This window comes from Plutella xylostella, chromosome 4, assembly GCF_932276165.1.
Source record: "Plutella xylostella chromosome 4, ilPluXylo3.1, whole genome shotgun sequence".
Lineage (NCBI taxonomy): Eukaryota > Metazoa > Arthropoda > Insecta > Lepidoptera > Plutellidae > Plutella > Plutella xylostella.
In genome coordinates this window covers 10920716-10938099 of record NC_063984.1, presented here as the reverse complement: position 1 = coordinate 10938099, position 17384 = coordinate 10920716, and the positions used below count along the sequence as shown (strand labels likewise).

General features: G+C 39.3%; 1 protein-coding gene across 2 annotated transcripts in view; it reads right to left on the bottom strand.

Annotated features, from left to right (window-relative positions):
• Window positions 1-17384, bottom strand: part of LOC119694537 (zinc finger protein ush) — a 149529-nt gene that overhangs the window by 59255 nt on the left and 72890 nt on the right. Inside the window, exon 1 of one of the 2 annotated variants that reach the window (XM_038121020.2) lies at window positions 15371-16501. The exons of the other annotated variant lie outside the window; for it this stretch is intronic. Coding sequence (XP_037976948.2) covers window positions 15371-15461 — 91 coding nt within the window. The 5' untranslated portion in view covers window positions 15462-16501. Of the gene's footprint in view, window positions 1-15370; window positions 16502-17384 lie in introns of those variants that run through there. 2 annotated transcript variants of the gene reach the window in all.

Genomic DNA, 17384 nt, shown 5'->3' with positions numbered 1-17384 from the left:
CACTAGTCCGTCAAAATCCTCCCGCCATTTGTAAGACCACAGAGCAGCACGGCAGGGCAGAGAGCAGTCGCGATGTGATCTGTGAAGCATCATCGTGACGCGACGCGCGCTATCTGCCTTCAGGAGACCATCAGGCTTCAGCTGAAGCCTCTTCAACGAGTTAAAGGTGTAGCTTATGATCCCTCGCCTTCTTACTGCCTGGTGAGAGGGTAATAATTTGACGATTTCGGTTGCAGGGTTGTAAAAAGTGGTCATTATGATTTTGATATGACTTGGAAATAATATTTGTTACCTTCTCACTAAGCGATTAAGTACTTTCTTACTTACTTAGGTCCAATAGGTTAGTTCTACTATTTTGTACTGTTTATTCCGTTCGAATGTTAAATAGGTTTGAAAAGTTTAAAGGATCTAATAAAAAAAATGAGGTACAGACAAACATAAGTAATTATTATTATGTACCTAACTACGAAACCGTTATGACTAGCATAGTAACGTAATAAATATTACAGTGAAATCATACTGCTTGCTTTTGACTCTTTCATAAATAATTCAGTTAAGAAGTAGAAGCAGCGGGCCAATCAGAGGCGTCGGTTTCGGAGCTTGCGCCTGCGCAGCGCGCTGATAGCGTCGGTTGGCTAACCGATTCCCACGCTCGCTGCGGCAGCGAACGTGTTAATAAATTCACAATCATATTCTATACCTTTCTTAGTATCATGACGAAGAAGGTGATGAGGATAACAGATACAAATTTAGTATAAGTGCATACTAGTACATAGGGAGGTAAGTTTAATTAATCTTATTCATAAATTTAGTCACGAAACCCAGATTTGCACTTTATATTTTCAATAAGTTTTAAATCTATACAAAATAGCTACGAAACCAGGTGTTTAGGGCCAAGAAGATAGCAAGTTCCACGCAAACAGAAAACGCGCGAATCCTGTAACGGATTTTCCAATTTTAAACTGCAAGTGGCACAGATCAGTGGGAGCTCAGAAGAGACACTTGGCGCGAGGGCCATCGAGCCAGCCGCGATCATAGATTAGCCATTAGCTGATCCCCACTTGTAGAGACGTGGATCTGATTGCGTCCTGCGTGGCGAGAGCTTCTCAGAGGCATTGTTGTCTTAGGCACAGTTGTGAGTTAAAGATTTTTTTTCGCTTGTGCAAGAGCTGAGGCAGGTTTGCTTTTTTTTTGTAATCTTTCAGGCACAGAAACGGAATATCAAAGTTACCAAGCGACGACAGTGCACTTACTTTCAACTAAAGTAAATTGAAGGAGATAATCCCCGGTACTTACCTGAAAATGAAAAATAAATAATTAAAATTTAATGTCACAATTATTAAGTACATTATTCACGCTAATATTATTCAAAATATCTACTATATACCTAAGTATTTTCAGTCGGGTTAACCACAAAAAAATCTGAGTATCGTAGTAAAAGTTTTTTTTTGTGAAAAAATGGAAATGCCATAATAATAACGGCATGTAATAAATACTTTAGTGTGGAAGTCTTTACGGCACAAAGCGATGCATCGAAACAAAACGATGCGATTATCGGCCCGCATCCTGCCGCCAGCGCTCGGCGCAAGTTGTAAGACTTCAGCAGAGAGATGTTATAGATTCGATTAGTGTTAGGTTAGGTCTTTGAATTATGCATTGGTTCTGTTTGGGGTTATAATAATTACTGTAAATATTGAAATAAACAAGTTGTTGACTGAATTGGTCTCTTATTAAGGCTTGATTAAAAAGATTCGAGCCATAAAAATCATGAATTTAGCAAAACAAACATAATATATATGTATAATTTTTTTTCTCTATATCATTTTTACATATCAAAGGGGTCCACAATTATTTTTGTTTATATCAAATAATTCACGTCCTTACAATATCTATTGTAGACTTTAATGATTAAAGTAATAAGAAATAACCTGTGCGTTTGAGAACAAGAAGAAAAAAATCCACCACACAAATTTTCCACCATGAAAGGAAAATCATCTCCATCCCTCTCTAACTTAGGCCAAGCCCGTAAAGCGACAAGAGACGGGTGCAGGAAATGAAACAGCCGGTGGGGCATCGATAAATCTGCACAGAATAAACAAGTCGTCGCTTCTTTCACTCATCATTCTTTGATATAATGGGTACAGCGACATCTATTGGCATTAAAAGATAACCTTCTTTAGTTGTGTATTTTTTTAAATTAATTTTATGATGAGTAAATTTTTTGTTACATTGCTATTTATTAACCCCCGACGATAAAAGAAGGGTGTTTTAAATTTTTACATGTCTATGTACCTGTCTGTGGTAGTGTAGCTCCAAAACGGCTGAACCGATTTTCGTTTTTTTTTTGGCTCGTTAGCGTAGGTAATGGTACCCCGAGTGTACATAGCCATGTTTCATGAACATCGGTTCAGCAGTCCAAAAGTTTTCCGACTTAAGTGTTGAATCTCGGGGGATTTTAACTTTGCTAAGGTTATATAGCTACAATCTATCAAAGTATGTATATTTCATGTATAATTTAAACAGCAAATAAATGTGTTATCATTGGCCCGTCAATATGGCGTCACGTCAAGAGGCCGGCAGTATCTTGCGGGTGCAATTTCCTCCGATGTCCGTCACCCGGACATGTGAATATTTATTTATTTACACCCCCCCCCCTCCCTTCGATATACCCCTCCCTTGCCCCTCCGATCGGTGTTTCGACCCTCGGGTCACCCGTACTGTATGAATTACAATACGAGAAATTATGATTAACTTTCACCATAAAGTTTAGCACTAAACCCATTCTCTACTTGGGTATCTTATAGTCCATCACATCCAAAGTTCGTCATGAAGAGATTGCTATAAGCGATTTGACTGTTTAATGTGCTTAATTTGACAACTTTGTATATATTGTATTGGTAAATAAAATACTTAATACTACTAAAACAAACACGAACAAGTAAATTTGATTTAACAAAAGATATCAAATACCAACGTGAAGGCAAGCAAATAACACTAGCAACAAATCAAATGAGGGGATTATGAGAAAATTCAGTTAAGAGGCGATCATGCGGTAACGATTAAGCAGACATATTTAAATTTAAATTCAATATACAGAGTACCAACAAGGTGCCGGCGCGGTGGAGCGCGCGTGATACCGGGGTTAGGGCCGACACACACTGCGGCGCCGCGGGATTCGGGATTCGGGATGTGTATCCCTAGGTAATGGCGAAATTCAGAGGTCACTCGCAAGTAAGCAAACAAAAGGCAAGAATTTCTTAAATAAAATAAGGGTATTGATGTAAAAAATAATACTATAGAAGGTATCAAGTTATCGTCATACTTTATTTCTAATTGGAATTTAATTTTAATTTATTTTATTCAACAGACAACTAATGGTCTAGGTATATTAGTTACAATATACTTACTTACTTAGGAATGAAACACTGTCATGCATTTAAAGAAATACATACATGCTTAAGTAAAAATATAAAACAGTAAGTATAGTCTCACATGCGAAACACAAACGACTCCATTAAGAAGCACACACATTAATTTCTCATAGACAAGTGGAAATGCAGCAGTAAATCCCGGGCAGCCGCAGCGCCATCCCTCATTGTGCGCGCGCCCTTACAGCCAGAGACAAACGAACACCCCATCTCTTTCAGGAAATTAGCAACACTTCCCGCGGGATTATATACAAATAAGATATTGTAAACTTGAATAAATTCATTTGTTTAAGTATTCATATCGCGTCGGGCGCCGCCATTGTTTCATTGTAAGTTTCTGTTTGCGAATAAACGCTTTGTGTTATGACTTGCGTTGATTGATGTATTGATTGCGCTGCTTATTTTGCTACGAGCAGAGCATTCAGTTCTTTCAGGAGCTTTTTCCTTTTATAACTGAGTTCAGTTTAACTTTTACAGCTAAACTGAGTTAGAGCAAAATGGCCAAGAAAATTTAGAGTTATATGGCTGCAGACAGACACAACAGGTACCTAAGTACTTAGATCGTTTAAGAAGGATAAACATAGTAAGCATCTAACCACAGGTGTATCCGGGACCTGTGACAAACCCCAAAATATTGACACTAACTCCGCAGCCAAAAATAACGATATTCATAAGACACTATCGAAGTCAAACAAGCCGTAAGGGCGTCCGCAACCCGTCTCGAGATTCAATCCGAGATAAGGGCGACGACACACGGAAAGGCGAGCGATCTGAGATGTATGCGTCCTCACGACACCCGCCAATATCCGTGCTAGAATTGAAATATCTGACCTTAGGGGGGTCACCCCCCCCTACCCCAGATTTGCATGGGGAAGATTTGTTTATTATAGAAATTGAATAACTGAGAGGTTGACGTATCTTCTTGTGGACTTTTTTCTGGGCGAGCTTTTTTCAGGCTTTGACCATTTAAGTTTTCAGGATATTCTTCGGTGATAAGAGGCTGACATATTTGTCATCTTGGCTCCAGTATTTACCGTATTGTTATTAAAACCTACTGTTATTAAATATACTATTCTTAATACTTATCTTTAGTATACTGAATCACATCTCTGGAAACATCCAACTCAGACCGATAACAACGATACCAAACCAATCGAACTTTGCCTCTGCAATAGCTATCTAAATATAAACAAACAGACATTCAAAACCTAAATATGAGCATCGTAGAATCGATGCATCGAATGAGTCAGTACAATCGAGTGATTCATCGATGCATCGGTGATAAGCATCGCCATTTGCGTCTACACGTACACACATAAATTATGCTATATCTGTGCTGTTATGCGACCGAATCCGCGTCATTACGATGCAAGTTCGAATCGTAAAAGTGAGTTAGGAACTCTTCTGGCCGTTGTGGAATCATGGTAGTGGCATGTTTTGGCTACCATAGGCCGTTTACATCTACAGATGAACAGATTGTGGTCAATGATATTAATTTAATGCTGATACTAACTGGCTAATACAAAAATATTTCTCAAAATGCACAAACTGCGTTAAACGTAATCTGTGTCTAAATATCCATTTTATCCATAGTCTAGATTTTGTGGTAAGTCCAGAACTTCATACACCTCTTAGTATATTTCTTATCAGTTGCACTATTTTGCAAAAAGAAATTGCAATGTTTTGTGTGCAAAATATTTTTATCTATTTTTGTATGTAGGTATATGTTTGTTGTCTCTACATAGATAGTGTGAGTAAAAATGAATCCACAGGCTTCGCACAGAAAATAAGTAAAATAACACAAGATCGATCATTGCCGGTGAAACGTCGAGAAATGATCGAACATATCGAATAGATTCCAGATAAGATGCATAGATTGATAGGAAAAAATAACGATTTATCTCTGATTGATGGATAAGAATAATGTGAGAGGATATTTGAGGGCCAATATTTCAGATGAGACCATAATATGGTACATTGCTGATTTCTTAAATACTTCAGCGTGGTGCAAGTACAACTGTAAAGGTACCCAAGCGTCCTATCAGTAAATAATAAAATAATAATAATAAGTATCGTACGTATCGGACCAAAACAGATTTTCATATTTGTACGGAGAAACGGCGTCGTCAATGCTTATGAAGTGGACGCACTTGTATGGATTTCTATACAAAGAAAACAAACTTCAGTTGCGTTGCCTACGACGAAAGGTGGACGTTAACCTTAATACTGCCATATTCATGAAAACAGAAACCGAGCGATGACCGTAACTGCCGACTGCCGGCGACGGTTGCCAACCGGGTCGGAAGCCGAGACGAGGTCGCATTCCTTGACGTCACGTCCGTCTGCGCGCCGTCTAGCCGCCGCGAGCTATCTGCGCCTGCGCAACCACCCAGCGATGCAACTGCACTAATTGACGCACGAAAATCAACTGTCTCTTAGAGCGAAAAAGCCTATTGTCCTTGGACACTGCTCGCGATACACAAACAACCCACTCTCTGTCTTATCCTATTAGTTGTAGAGATCATAGTGGTGTGCTCTTTTGAGGGTGCTTATGTTGGTTGAAGATGGGGCTGGTGGTACGTCGGGCGTGCGTGGACTGGCCAATTCGATGCAGCGATACGATCGCGATGGTAACGGAACATGCGTGTCGTGTGACTTTTTGCAACAATCATGTTCTGATTCGAAGGTGGACGATAAATTTTGAAACGCTTGTCCGTGAGATGCTGAATAACATTCAGTGTGGTGCTCTTGTCGTTGATCGTTGCCGTGATTAGTGATGGCATTTAGTTAACTATAGTTTGAGATACGCTAAGCGTTTTTTGTTAGCTGCGCATGGTTTGAAATGAAGATATTCGTAGAAAATGGAAAACTATACGGGTTAGGGAAAAAAGGCAGTACATTTACCACATCAGTCAACGTGTCACATTGTTACTTAATCACTCAGCCGATTTCACGGCAGCGCGGCCACCGCTAACGACAGAACCGCGATAACGAAGCGATAACGAAGCGATAACGCGGCGATAGCACCCGCGATAACAACCATCATGGCTGCTTATAATTACCAACATGCGCACGAAACTTTAAACTAAATTAAACTAAAACTCTACATAATAACAAAACTATGTAAGTACCTACCTACCTAGGTTTGCTAAATTCAGACACAATTACGAAAGGTGCAGCCTTATCGATTGTAACAATAAAACGTGTAGCTACATAACATAATAATAAATTTATGTTCCTCCTTCACCCAGTATCAGGTGTGAAGAGAATAATAATTTAAACTGTTGCTGCCAAAGTAGACGCAACTCAAATTGGTAACTGATCAAACTGTGATTAAATAGCAATGAACGTTTTGTTTTCATTCCCATTATTTTTCGCTAAGCTACGGCGGAGGCACCCAATTCTGCTTGGCTAGACGGTGCGCCTCGCCTCGCGTGCGCGATCCCGCGATTGCCGCGCAGGTGTGACACAGCTTCGTGACAATATAATTGTTCCCGCGCATTCCTCATTCCACACCATCCCTTAATTTATACCTAATAGCGAGATAATCTCGCCTTTTTCTCGCACGTCTCATTTACATTTTAAACCGGGATGTGTAAACGTTATCTCGGGTTTAATAATGATATTGCGCGCTGCGCCGGCGCAGAGTCGATCGCAGCGGCGATAGTTCACTCGTGCGCCGATAGGAGGCGTTGGCTTAACGTTTATATTTTCACTCTTTTGTCTCACGAGAAGGCGTGAGCGCGGAGCTTGTAACGCGTCCGCCAATTTAATTGGTGATATGAATAGTCTGGGAAGGAAATGGCTGAGAGAAATGGCTTTACGTTATCATTCGGTGCTGTGAAATATAGCAGAACGATTCGTACGTTGCTAATGAAGTGACTTGTTTCACGAATTCCACGAACTTATCTAATTTGAAGGTAGAAATTCACAGGCCATCACAACAACAGTTTCCATTGAATTAACTAACAAATATAAAAAATATGGACGCCTGACACATTTCATTCGTTAGTCATATAAAATCAGTTAATGTGTACGTTAGCCGTTAGAATATTTCGATCAGATTTGAGCGATCCCCACATCTTCCTCACACCATCCTTTCAATTAAGCTGCAACTGAGCCTGCACAATTTCTCAGCACCTTCCCTAGCAATAATTGAAAAGCAGATTTCCGCTAGAAAGCGTGCGCTAAGTTTGTCAGTTCGCGCGTTCGCGTGGTCAATAAATTTCGCGCGCCGACGTGAGAACAAATTGGCAGGCGATCGCATCGCGGACGCAGCTCGCTTGTTAACGCGGGGTCGGAGTAGGCCTCGCAGTGTCGGAGTAGGCCTATCGCGGAGGTTTATGACGGGTGCGTCGGCGCGGGAGGTGGACTGAGGATGATGGGCATACGTAGTCAATTCAGTTCCGTGTTTTTGGGAACCCTTGATAGGTTTATCATATTGGTAAGTCGATGTATACCTTTAAATAGGTTGTAGGGGATGCAGAGGATTAAACCCTATAATGCCTCATCCGAAACTTGACCGATTTGAGATTGATGCTTTTTTACCTATTCTGTTCTATTGTTATTGCTATTATTTCTCCTTTGTAGATACATACTTATACAATAGTGAACAGTTTAAACGAATAATGTGCGTAGGTACGTTTAAATTGATGTTTCCCCTCACTTGTGTATAAACCGGAGGTTGTGAAAGTGATTTCCCCACTATCGCTATCACCTTGCCATCACTGACATCACGTGACGATAGCCGGTCACGTGACAACACACGTGTCCACGCGAGTGCCTCACGTGACACGTGACACAACGAATCGTTATGAATATTATGACATGGGTTACAAGTTACAAGTTCATGAACCGTGAGAATCTTGGTAGGTAAGTTATAAAAAAGATACTGATTTCAATTCTGAAGCCACAAATTTAAGTTTTGGTGTACAAAAAACCTTGCACCGATGATGCTCTGGAAGAAATTACTCTTAGTAATAAGACCGCCAGTTGTACTGTCTATGTTGTGCGTTTCCTATTGTAATTTCTGTGTTTGAGTGCAATAAATAATTATCATCTATCTATGATCAAAGTTCAAAGTTCCAACTAGCTAGCTAAAGTAAAAGAAATATACTACTCATAAATGGAAGCATTTTCAACGGAACCAACAATGACAAAACAGAGCCTAAAGTCTAACACGAATGTGAGACAATTTTATTCTTCGTACTGTTGACAGTCATTTAGCGACACTAATGTCTCACTGCACCGCGTATCGCGCTATCGTCGCTCCATCGTCGCTCCATCGTCGCTCTATCGTCGCTCTATCGTCGCTCTATCGTCGCGCTATCGTCGCTCTATCGTCGACATCGCAGAGTGCAGTCGCAGCCTATCGCTTCCTCCGCGATAGTTTCTGCAACTTCCAAGGTTTATGACGGACGATAAACTCCACTGAGATAGGGGTGAGATGATAAGCAGTATTTATGGTTCCGTTTTGATGTATCGGACCAAAAATGTGTACTGGTAACAGCTGCAGTAAGACCTGTAATCTCCTTCTCTTCTTTAGGACATCCTTTGTCCAGCACGATAAGTTTACTCATAACGATTATCACCTATTTCCAAAGCTAAGAAACATAATACCTATATACCTTCCGGAGTTAAGCTTGGAATTTGTGTAAGAAAACTCGATGATCGAAACTAATCATGATTTCTAGCGATAAACTGTCTGAAATCACGGTTTAGACAGTGACACAATGTGTATTACATAGACCACATTTACACAGGCACATGGTGAAACAGGCACAATTCGTACCTCATCTTACAAGTAGATTTTCCCGACATTGTGAAACAAGCTCTACTGTTTTAACTTTTCATGAAGCACATTTGTTTCCCGCCCACATTATAATACGAGATAAGGTGCACTGCAGTTTTAAAAACGTTTTATTTACGTTCTGCTATCGCAGGCATCGCGCTCTATCGCACCCTCATTGTCTCTTATCAGCTGTTTCCTTGTAAAAATATATTGTTTCAGTCGCAGGCTGTGGTTGCTAATGTCTAGTTGTTGACTTGCTTCTTTTGAAGCTGAAAATAGGTTCATAATGTATGATTTACAAGTCTACTGTTAATTACCCACTGGTGTATAACCTGGGTAGTTTTAAGAAATAGACAATACCTACAACTCTATTACTAATATCTAATAGTAGTCATGGCTATTCATTTGAGCGTCCACACACTGTGTATAATAAAAACGTAACTTTTGTTACCAGCAACATAAAATCTAAAACCCTCTGCTTCAAACCTTAGGCACGCTCAACCAAACATGGAACTGTCAACCTGCGCTACTATTCTACCCTTTACGCCGTTGCAATAAGGGTTGCCAGAAAGGGTGAAAATAGTACAGGGCGCCGGATTCCGACTGTCGCTCCATTTATTTCGGATCGCTATCGCATCGGGAGCGAGCGATAAGGATAGCGACGGGATCGCGATAGCGGGGCGCAGCGATACGGTCGTACGCTTCTCACCGTTGTTTATGCTTAATTTTGTATGGACTTCTGATAGCGCAGCGCAGTAGAGTGCTCAGATAAGCACGAGGGAATATGTTTGGTTGGTATCGTAGAGTTCGATGTAGTCTGGAACTGTTGGCGATTAAAATTAAGTGATTTTAACGATGTAAATATAACTAATTAGTACACAAAAGCATTAATAAGTTCAACTTTAGAGGTTATTTAATAGCAAAATAAACTTTATCAGTGTGTTCAAACATTTACCCAAACAGGGAAAATCACACAATAACACGCCAAATCATTGTGACAGATAGATAACCAACACTAATTACCGGATCGAATATCCCAAATTACTGACTCAGAAAACAGCAGAAATGGCAATTAAAATTCTAAACGTTTTACGCTCTATGTCGATTCAAAAGGCGTTAGAGATGGGGTAGGAGGGGGGTGCTTATCGCCCAAAACTCGGGCGATCTTCAGTGCGATCCATTCCGGCGATAAGCGATGGTTGGGCGCGATATCGCGACGCCGCCGCGCGCCAACTCAGAATACACCCGTAGATTTCAGAATAGATCTTTTATAATTTCGATGTTTCGACGCGATAAAAATGGTGGTTTATAATGCGGGGCTCGTTCGTGTGTGTGCGGTTTTAAGGTATTATAATAAGTTGTATCCGATAAAAAATCGGATGAAAAAATTAAGATTAAGCTCTATTTAGACACTGAAAACGTGAGCTTTTACAATGATACAAAAAATATGTAAAAAAATTAAAACTAGGTAGGTTACTACGAACTACCTAGTTCAACATTGCTAAAGTAATTTTATAAGTCCCTATTTTTTTAAAATAAACAATTCTTAATTACTTTTAATACCTTCTGACTCCTGTAACCTAAATAGAGCCAACAGACGGACGAATATATTATTTTTATCTAATCCGCCCTCCGCCGTCATACGGGTTTTATCTACATATTATCGAATGATGACGTGGTCTGTGTGTGCCCATTTTCTACACATTTATTATGCAAATTTTCTTGATTACAATACTTTCGGCGGAGATAAACATTTGTTAAACTGAATTAGGTACTTATTTAATTTTTAACGAGTTTGCACTTAATTTCAAATCGATACCTAAGTGTCAAAATTAACTTAAAGAACGCTTTTGTATCGGTTCATCAGACACACAAACAAACGTATAACACTTATCTTTTCCGACCGGGATTAAAACCAACTTCTTCCCAATTTTAGTCCCACAAATTTAATTAACTTCACCTCCTAATTCCTTGAAAGCTTCAAAGCAACGTCTATTGCGTCTAGTCCGCCCCAGCCAGTCATCGAACTGCGACCTTTCGATCAAGCGGCGCAGATGCGAATCAATTAGGTGTGCGCGTGAGTGGCCCGGCCCACTGCCGCCTCGCCGAGTGCACCCCGCGCGAAGGATACAGGTGCGGTATAGTTACTTTTGAATACCGAACAATCTTGAAGGATTTCAAAATAACTAAGTATACAAGACTTGCCACATACTTAACAACTTTTGACTTGTTCTAAATGGTCTTACGGCAACCATAATCAATCACATTCGATTGAATATGAATGGACAAATCTAAGTACAGTTAGTAGAGTTACATTTTGTGAATTCACTTCATTCAGAAAAATATAAAAGATACGTATGGTTACCGAGTAGTATTAAGATATGGGGGATTGAAGATCATATATGATTGAAAATAAACTCTAACTAAGTATAAAGAAACACATTTTAGTCTGTATAGATATTTTCATAAACTTAACTTCTCCACTTATCTTATCGCACTATCAATGTATGTACGGTGGCCTGCGCCTAAAAGTATACAGGCGGAGTTTTTAAAATAGCGATCCCTGATGATGAAGGGACCAGCTACATATGTTATAAATCCGGGGACGTGTTGTGTGTGATGTGTGTAGCCGTGGTGTTTATGTGGATGTGCTTGAGCAGCATGTGAGCTTGAGATCGCTATTTTAAAAACTCCGCCTGTATACTTTTAGGCGCAGGCCACCGTACCTATAACTTTCTCCACTAAACCAAAGGTTAACTGGAATGTAATTATTATTAGCATTTATTTATTTATTTATTTATACTTTTATTGCACAATATACAGAAGTAAATATGTACAATGAGGTGGACTTAATGCTAGAAGCATTTTCTACCAGTCAACCTGCAGGAGGTACCGGGAGCAAATTGTATGGGAGTGCAAAAAAAAAAAAAAAGGACTTTACACGATTTTAGAGAGAAAAAAAAAACAAATAAGTGCAACAAATAAATATAAAGCATTGCGTTTGTCTATGTACTAACAGTTTGAAAATAATAATAAACTCTCCAATATATTTCCGTATCGCACATTCTTCGCGCGTGCAGAGTAGGGGGCGATTCTAGTCTATCGTCGGGATCGCGGATTAAACGAAGTAGGTCTCACATTTCGACACGTGAATTGTCGATGCAACCGTGCTAGCACCCCGGGAGAACATTTAAGCAGGGTTTTTGAGTTTATATTAGAAAGTATTTAAAATAAACAGTCTAGGATTGAAACAGATCTAAAAAACGTGTCGCAAAAAACGTATAGCCCCAATCTGAACAAACATTTACTCTATGACTTTTGAAAATTCCTGTAAAAAATTAAAGTCCCCATAGTGAAAGATCACATGATCAGTTTTTATGAAAGAGACAGTTTTTCAAAAGTAGTACAAAAGTTATTTAGAAATTAGGTACCCCTGAATCCTTTAGTCTTACTATAGGTACCTAATTTTTTAATACTCTGTAGAATAAATTTTATAAGCCTATGCATTTCTGGGGTTATAGTAATAAACCCTGCCTGTGTATACGTGTATCTATCCATCTCATACTTTTTGCCACAACTCCAAAATAAATGAAAAAAACCTCTATAAAAGCAGATTGAGTGATAACAGCGGGTCCCACCGGCCGATGCCACTGATAGCGGGTTCGATTCCCGCCGATGTAACGTAAGATAACTTACAAAGTATTTGGAAGATTTGTTTCTTAATAAAAAGTGAATTTTCTAATCTAACTCGAGATCGTATTTTGAGTTATTTTCTCAAGGTGGTTGTGGTTTTAAAATATTATATTAAAAGTAACAAGAGACGGACCTGGATAAAATCGAATTGTTTTAAAAAGAATCATATGTTATTTGTAAATACATACTTAGGATTTGCCCAGTGAGCCTTGTTTACCCAAAATACACGTGAGTTAGGAAATACAGGATGTTGCAAAAAGGGTATGCTGAGCCGAAACCCACATGTGCAGCATGGTATATCTAAGACCGAAAATGAAATCAGAATTTTAGTAAAATACCCTTTTTGCAACACCCTGTATAACGAGTGAGTTGGACAAAAACTAGAACAAATGAACGAAGGCTGTCATGCAAGCGCTACGTTTAATCCAGCGAGATAGAGTCGTGGTTCGCGCAACAAAGATAGTTTTTCAAAAACTATAGAGTGACCTCTATGTTATCCTAACTAATATTATAAATGCGAAAGTAACTGTGTCTGTCTGTCTGTTACTCTTTCACGCCAAAACTACTGAACGGATTTGAATGAAATTTGGTATACATACGGTCTAGACCCTGGGAAAGAACATAGGCTACTTTTTATCCCGGAATTCCCACGGGAAAACTTTTTAAGGCGAAGCGAAGCGCGCGGGAACAGCTAGTTATAATTAAAATTCATTTATTTAGAGCATGGCTCATAATCACACAACATTATACAATCAATATAAAAATTATATACAAACACAGAATAAATTGTAGGTAAGTAAAAGGTAATAATAATAATAAAACATTTATTTTCACATAACAAGATCCAGTACATGCAATGTCAATCAAATTAAAAATAAAATTATAATAAAAAAATTTAAAAATTAAAAATTTTCATTATTAATTAAACCGTTTAATAATAGACAGTGAGTAGATGAATATTATGTGTATACTATACATATGTATTGTTAGTACAATACTTACGAAGATAAAGTAACCTTAATAAAAATAACATATGTATCACAAGTCCAATTAGATATAAAACAAGAAACGCGATAGGACCTTATCAAAGGAAATACAAGCAAGTATCGCGTATCGACATGCAGCCGGCGGAATTCAGAATAACTCAGATAAGGTTCTTGTTACATACCACCTTTACTTACGTTTTTTTTAAAACATTTTAATTGAATTGTATTGAGTACTAGGTATATTATAAGAATAGGTTCTATAATTTTATAATAAACCTAGTGTCTTATATTTATAAACTAACATTAATGCATATTATTGAAGTAAATAACATAGTACAAAAATACACAAAGAATATTTTTTTTCCAAATAAAGCAGCAAGTTTCATCCTCAAATTACCAACCTAACGTGTCATCAAAGCGAAACCCAGCTTATTTTTAGAGCAAAATAAAAATAAAACGAATACCAAGATAACATCAACAATCCACAGTAAACGTATAGAGATAAGCGGATCGTGGAACCTTATCACAGCAAGAGTACAACAATAACAGAAGTTATTATACGCTGCTCTATTCTGGTTCGTTAGGAGATTCCGAATCGTTCGAGGAATTTGTCGAATGGTTCGGGAAGCTTCGCCGAATGCTACGAGGCTACGGCGTAGCGCTGCGTAGCAATATAGGGATATACTAATAAATATACGATTTGTCGGAAAAGTTTTTTTTAGTAAGTAAATTTACTGTCACATTCTGTGGCGTATCGTTTATGTAGATTAGCGTAGTTTTATAAAAATAGTATTGACAATCAGATAAGCATATTTTAAACCCCTAAGTCGAATATGATGCAGCATCGTAAGATAAGCTGCATATGGAACAACCTTCTAAAAGAGCGAACTCGAATACGGCCAACAGTGCTCTGATAATGAACGTGAAATCTCAAGGGAGATAAGAAGGTTTTTTCTTCTCTGCACTATCTGACAGACGATCGCGCACTGCTCCGCTGCTCACTCATTCTTATTCACTCACGGACACACGTCACCCACACACGCGCGGCACACAGAAACAAAAGGCAATCAGACCCACACACGCGCGCCGCGAATAGAAAACACATTCGATTTGACAGCTGCTGTCAAAATATTAACCAACCGCGCGCGACCGGCATTCACGAAATATCCAGCGCGGCGTCAGCGACGATCGGAAATATCCGCCACCACTACTGCCGTCAGATAAAACCTCTCCAGCTATAAAATACAGTATTTACTTGGAACTGCTGTTCGCGATATCAGACAAACAAACAAGATAAAATGAACAATCTTAACGAGTTTTTTATCGCACCAGTTTGAGGGAATAACTTAGTGATTGGCCTTCCTGGAGAATCCGGGACTCCGAGGCTAATAACTACTAATAGCAATAGTAATAAACTTCCGAAAAATATAGCGTGAAAAGTAAACAATACGATTAAAAGTGTGACAACTCACTCATTGTTTTGAGTCCGGTGGCGCCGCCTGGCGGCAGGTCGGCGGCGGCGACCAGCTCCAGCTGCTTGAGGTACTGCAGCCACAACAACATCACAGCGTCACTAGACTCACTAGCACCGCGCCGCGCGACAGAAACAAACACTCGCCAGCACCCGTGGAGGAGCCGTCATTCTTTTCCCGCTCAAAGTGAGTGACTGGCGGCTCTCGGCGGGCGCGGCGGCGGCGGCGGCGGCGGCCCCTCCGCGTGTGCGCTCACCCACACAGGCACACTCGATCCCTTATCAACTCGGTTTAACTAGCAATGGCTGCTCCGGCCGAGATGCTATCGCCGCCGGCCCGCGGTAACGTTGCATTGAAAGATAACGTCGCAGATCGTATCGCGCTGTTTGAATAAACTTGTATAAAATGTCAAATAAAAAGCCTCATGCCATAAACGTTGTATCTCAACTAGGTTTCGGAGAGGCTCGCAGGCGACTGCTAGCTCGCGAGGCTGCGGCAGGTGGCAGCCTCGGCCGCGATGCAGCCGGCGATACGCTATCTCTCGCTGATCATGCCAGTTGTGTGCACGGCTCATTTACATAAAACTATTATTTTTATAAACATCATATCTCGTGGCCGACCATTAATCATTCCTGTATCGTATCTGTCCGCATACGGTCTCGTACTTATAATAACATTGCATTAGTTCACGAGAGTAAGAATAAACGAACGATGTAACGCTAAAGAGTTAAAAGGTAATCGAGATATCGTGATATTTTTATAATTAGACAGCGACGGTACAAATAGGGTCGTCGCGGGGAGCGGGGTCCGAGTGGCCGATACGGCGGACACATAACGCATACTTCAAATTCAAAAAGGAAGCTTTCTGACCGCGGGAGATAGGCCCCGCCGGCGCCGCCCGCCATCTCACACAGATAAAACTGTGTATAAATCAACCGAAAAGTACTCAAGACTTGATAATATCCAGACCCGGTCGCGATAAAAGGAATTAATCAGTCCAGCCTCCATCGCATATCGGCACTTGGTTTTAATGGATTCTTAATGCGACGAAACAGTCGTCACGTTTGTTCTGAGGAAAAAGAGGGATTATCTCCCATCTATGTATGTAGATGTAGGTACATATTATTATGATTATGTCTAAGTACATGATACATGGATACTTAAATACATAGTTTATCAATTTAATATAATATTTGAGCTAAAACAAATACTTAGTTACTTAAATTTTTCAATTTAAGTAGATTAGGCATCCATCGAGTTATGTACATTTTTATTTGGAACGTCTTTAGGCTGTACTCGACTGATTTCTTTAGTAATGTCATCAAAAGCACACAATATAATAATAATCTTAATTCATAAAATAAGAAGCTAATTACTAAATTACATTGTGCATCTGTGCCAGAACTAAGCCAGAGACCTGTATTGCAGGCATCAGGCAATAGTCAATACTCTAACCAAACAAAATCTTTAAATCTTCCATCAAACATCCGTTTACTCCAAATTTTTATCGTCCATCGCCGTGATTCTAAAAGGAATTCAGTTGCTCATTAAAAATACTATGTTCGACACGATCACCCATATTAATGAGTCCAATAAAACTCCACTTAAACTGACTTAGAAGTCAATTAAAGTGAAATCTAACATCGAAGGTAATGTAATGTGCTACTTCTGACTCGGCTGGTGTCGTTATTACGAGACATGTTTACTATTATAAGTATTATAACATTAAAAATATAACAAATTTAAAATACATCCTTTTTCCAAACAAGTAGAGTAGTAGAATAGAATAGAATACTACTTTATTGACTTAACAGGACACAAATAACAATTTATATTACAGTGGATACAACGCAATAGGCGGCCTTATCGCTAAAAGCGAGATCGCTCTCCTCCACCCAAAGGTTGCCTGGAAGAGATCTTCAAATGCTGTAGTAAATATTCATGTTTAATAATAAATAAATAAAAGTTAAATTTTAAAACCTATCAATAAAATCTTCAAGATTTTCTTCTGAAT